Below are 4,294 nucleotides of genomic sequence, written 5' to 3' on the forward strand. Positions count from 1 at the left end.
GAATTCTGGGAGTTGAAGTCCGTGAGTCATGAAGGGGCCATAGTTCCCCCATGCTGGCTGAGGAATTCTGGGAGTTGAAGTCCTCGAGTCATAAAAGAGCCAAGGTTGCCTACCCCTGGTATAGGTTCTCCTGCTTGAGCAGGGGGCTGGACTAGAAGACCTCCAAGGTCCCTTCCAGGCTAGGATTCTATGAATTCAGGTCATTTATAGGGGAAAACGTGAGTCCCAGAGAAGCACCGTTCAGGCTGAGCAAGAGTCTAGAACAGGGGCAGGCAGCCTTGGCTCTTTTATGACTCATGGACTTCAACTCCCAGAATTCCTGAGCCAGCATGGCTCAGCTTGGAAACCTCTCCCTTTCCCCTCAGCATGGCTGGCTCAGGAATTCTGGGAATTGAAGTCCACGAGTCATAAAACAGCCAAGGTTGCCTACCCCTAGCCTAGAGGACTTGCTTGTTAGTCACCTTCGCTGTCCGAAGAACACGCAAGGTCCTTCTCCGATGCCACAACTCAAACAAAACTTAATTTTTAATTTCAGCCCAGCATCACTCCGGGGTCTTCTATTAAAATCCACTCAGCGTGCCTTTGATGTTTGGCGTAACTGTAAATTGTCATCTCCTGGTTTAAAGTGACGGTGAAGCAAACCTTTTGTTGGAACTGGGCGGGTGTGCTATCACAATCTGTGTTTGGTCCTGCAGCTCCTTGAAGCCGAGACTCACCAGCAACCTCATCCCCCCGTTTCTCTTGAAGAAGGACCAGTCGGAAGAGAAAAAGATCCCCAAAGGCGTCCCTCTGCAGTTCGACATCAACAGTGTCTGGAAGCAGGTGGGTTGCTCCGTTCTGCCCTCCGTCCAAAACGGGGGGTGCAATTCTGTCAGCCCCGATTAAGCTCGGGCATCGGCGTCGCGCAGAGAGTTCTCGATTTATAAACATTCATTTAGTGACCGGTCAGACCTGCCGCAAGACCTGCTTGATAATCCTCTAAAGGCAGGACAAGAAGCGACGGATGGAAACTCATCCAGGAGAGAAGCAACCTGGAACTAAGGAGAAACTTCCTGACAGTGAGAACAATTAACCAGTGGAACTACCTGCCTCCAGAAGTGGTGAATGCTCCAACACTGGAAGTTTTCAAGAAGAGATTGGACGCCATTAGTCCGAAATGGTATAGGGTTTCCTGCCTGAGCAGGGGGTTGGACTAGATGACCTCCAAGGTCCCTTCCAACTTTTATCATCATCATCATCATCATCATCATCATCATCATCATCATTATTATTATTATTATCTAACAAAATGAAATTCAATGGTAAAAAAGTAAGGTTCTACATTTAGGCAAGAAAAACCAAATGCACAGGTATAGTATAGGGGGTACCTTGCTCAATAGTAGCAACTGTAAGAGGGATCTCAAGAGTCCTAGTGGACAATCACTTAGGTGTGAGCCAGCCGTGTGCTGCAGCTGCCAAAAAAGCCAACACAGTGCTGGGCTACATTAACAGAGGGAGAGAATCAAGATCATGTGAAGTATTAATACCACTTTACAATGCCTTGGTAAGGCCACACTTGGAATATGGCATCCAGTTTTGGTCACCACGATGTAAAAAAGATGGTGAGACTCTAGAAAGAGGGCAGAGAAGAGCAACAAAGATGATTGGGGGACTGGAGGCTAAAACATATGAAGAACGGTTGCTAGAATTGGGGATGTCCAGTTTAATGAAGAGAAGGACGAGGGGGGACATGAGAGCAGCCTTCCAGTATCTCAGGGGCTGCCCCAAAGAAGAGGGAGTCAAGCTATTCTCCAAAGTTTGAAGAAGAGACTGGACAGCCAACTTTAGACGTGAACCTCAGTCAACTGAACATTCAAATTGGCTGGCGCTGATGATTAACACGGGTTGCTGCCAGCATCCTAGGTATCAACCAGGTACCTCCTTAAAGTGTAAGATGTTCCAAGTAGCGCAGTTTTTTGTCGCATGACTTCTCTCTTTTCTGCTTTACAGACCAGCATGACCCTCAACGAACGCTTTGGGATCCTGAAGGAACAAAGGACAGCTCTAGCTCAGAACAAGGGCAGCCGTTTTGTGACAGTGGCCTAGGAGAGGCCCTTCCCAACCAGGGGCGTCCTCCTTCGAAGACGCTGGAGAGACTGTGGTCCAGAAATCGTGGGAGATGTTGGACTTTTTGTGTCAAGATCCCGAAGGAGCTGAATCCTCTTCCCCTTCATTTACTCCTCTTACTTTATACCGGGACGTCCAACTGTGACCGCTTGTAAAACGCGTGGACTTCACTTCCCAGAAATTCCCCAGCCCAGCCACGGGAGCTGAAGCCCACGACTCTTAAAAATGGCCAAGGTTGGACACCCCCCTGCTTGGAATAGTTATAGACCAGACAACCCAACCCTCTCGTATCTCAATATAAAAAGGAAACGCAGCACGCTTTGGTTGCCTGGAGGCGGGCAGGTCCAATTAACCCCTGCAAGAAAGGGGAGGTCATAATTTGCTTTTTGTTGTTCTTGTGGTTGTTTTTGAAGATGCCGGTAGGTGTTGACGCTCCTCCACCCCAGTGCTGCAAGGATGAAAGACTTACACAATTGCTCTCCTGGTCCGGTTTTGTTTTAGTTTTTGGCCACAGACCTTCCCGGGAAAATCAGTCCTCAAACGTTGTAGTCTGTTTCATCCGAACGGACTGCCTGGCCCGTTTTCTTCTAGCTGACCCCCAAATCAGAAGCAACAGGGGAGGTGGGTGGGTGTGGAATAATTTGTCGTGATGGTGATTGGGGATCTCCCATCACGGCTTCCCTAGCGGCGCTAGCGTGAACCCAATCCGTAGGCTTGCAGAACGAACGTGTGAGTATCTTCATAGTAAAACCTCCCGCCACCTCGAGTTAAAATTTTATCCTTCGGTCCCTAAGCGAGCTGCTGGCTCGCTTCAGGGCGTCCTCCACCGAAGTGAGCCCGGTTCCCTTTAACGTCACCCGCCGAGTTTTGTTGACGGTTGCTTTGTTGTATAGTGAGACACGTGCACTTTGTGACTCCTCCACTTACCTGTCGTTCCGCCGAGGGACCTTCCTGTTGTGTAAAGGGATCAGAAGTCGTGGAGTCAACATCTCAGCTTATATACCCCAAACTCTCTGCATGTTTGATTTTTATTTTATTTTATTTTTTTTTACTTCCAACCAGGAGATATTTGGAATCCTAAGACGAATAACGGAACTGCCTGCAGGGACATCCTGAATTTCTGGATGTTCATCGGAGAATTTTGATTAGTTGGCCTAGGGTCAGAAGATACACCTGACTCTGAAATGTTCATTTTATTGTGGTTTTCAAAGCAAAGAAGATTTGGGCAGTCCTTAGAGCATTTTTTTTTCTAAATAGTCATGGCCCATGATGATTATTGTTCTTTTGTTTCTCAATTTTTATATACATATACACACACACACCTTCTGTGTCAGTGCTTCTCAGTCTTGGCAATGTGTGGACTTCAACTCCCACAATTCTCCAGCCATCCATGCCTGTTTCTTTTTCACTTACCCCCCTAAAGTGGAGAGATTGCAGAGGAAGGGATTACAAAGAGAGTAAGCTAACGCTCCTGGGAGTTGAAGTCCACGCATCTTCAAAGTTGCCAAGGTTGAGAAACACTGTTCTATATCATTGCAGTGGGAAAAAAGTCTGGGACATATTTATTTTTTTTTCAAAATTGTGTACTAAAAATTCTGTTGGAAGTTTGTTAAAAAATGAAGTAGGCCGGCCTTCCTTTAACCCGGTGCCCTCCAGGCGGATTGGAGAAGCTTCCATCATCCCCCCCCACCAGTTAGGGACATTGTAGTAGCCCCACCCATCTCACGGGCACCAGGTGGGAGAAGACTGAAAGAGGTGGTATGCCGAGAGCCATCCTGCGTTTGGTTTGTACCAGGATGCGATTAAAATGAACGAACAAACCTTTTGCATCAAACCGGATGCAAAAAAATCGATGCAATGCATCTCAAGAAAGCTAGTTTGTACTTAAGGAGAATATACTTTAAATCTGTACCTTTGGGTATTTTTGTTTTTTTTTTTGGAGAAGTTAATACATTTGGATCTATTCTAAAGCTGTTGGACTTTATAAAAATAAAAAAAAAGTTACAAGTTTGTGGGTGTGCGCAGTGGTTACTACATTGGGCAATTGGCCTGTGCAGGTACTCCTTGATTTACAACCCCAGTTGAGCCCAAATGTATTTTGTTTGCTAAGTGAGTTTTACAACTTTTCTTGCCACGGGTTGTTAAGTCAATCATTGCATTTGTTAAGTTAGTAAGAAGGTCGTTAAGA

General features: G+C 46.5%; 1 protein-coding gene across 1 annotated transcript in view; it reads left to right on the forward strand.

Annotated features, from left to right (window-relative positions):
• Positions 1 to 2,281, forward strand: part of FYTTD1 (forty-two-three domain containing 1) — a gene marked incomplete at its 5' end in the record, with an annotated part of 14,160 nt that extends 11,879 nt beyond the window's left edge. The window contains 2 exons of the mRNA XM_015822867.1: positions 696 to 822; positions 1,990 to 2,281. Coding sequence (XP_015678353.1) covers positions 696 to 822; positions 1,990 to 2,085 — 223 coding nt within the window. The remainder of the gene's footprint in view (positions 1 to 695; positions 823 to 1,989) is intronic.
• Between the last annotated feature and the right edge of the window lie 2,013 nt (positions 2,282 to 4,294).

This window comes from Protobothrops mucrosquamatus, unplaced genomic scaffold, assembly GCF_001527695.2.
Source record: "Protobothrops mucrosquamatus isolate PMUCROS unplaced genomic scaffold, P.Mucros_1.0 scaffold1708, whole genome shotgun sequence".
NCBI classification, from domain to species: domain Eukaryota; kingdom Metazoa; phylum Chordata; class Lepidosauria; order Squamata; family Viperidae; genus Protobothrops; species Protobothrops mucrosquamatus.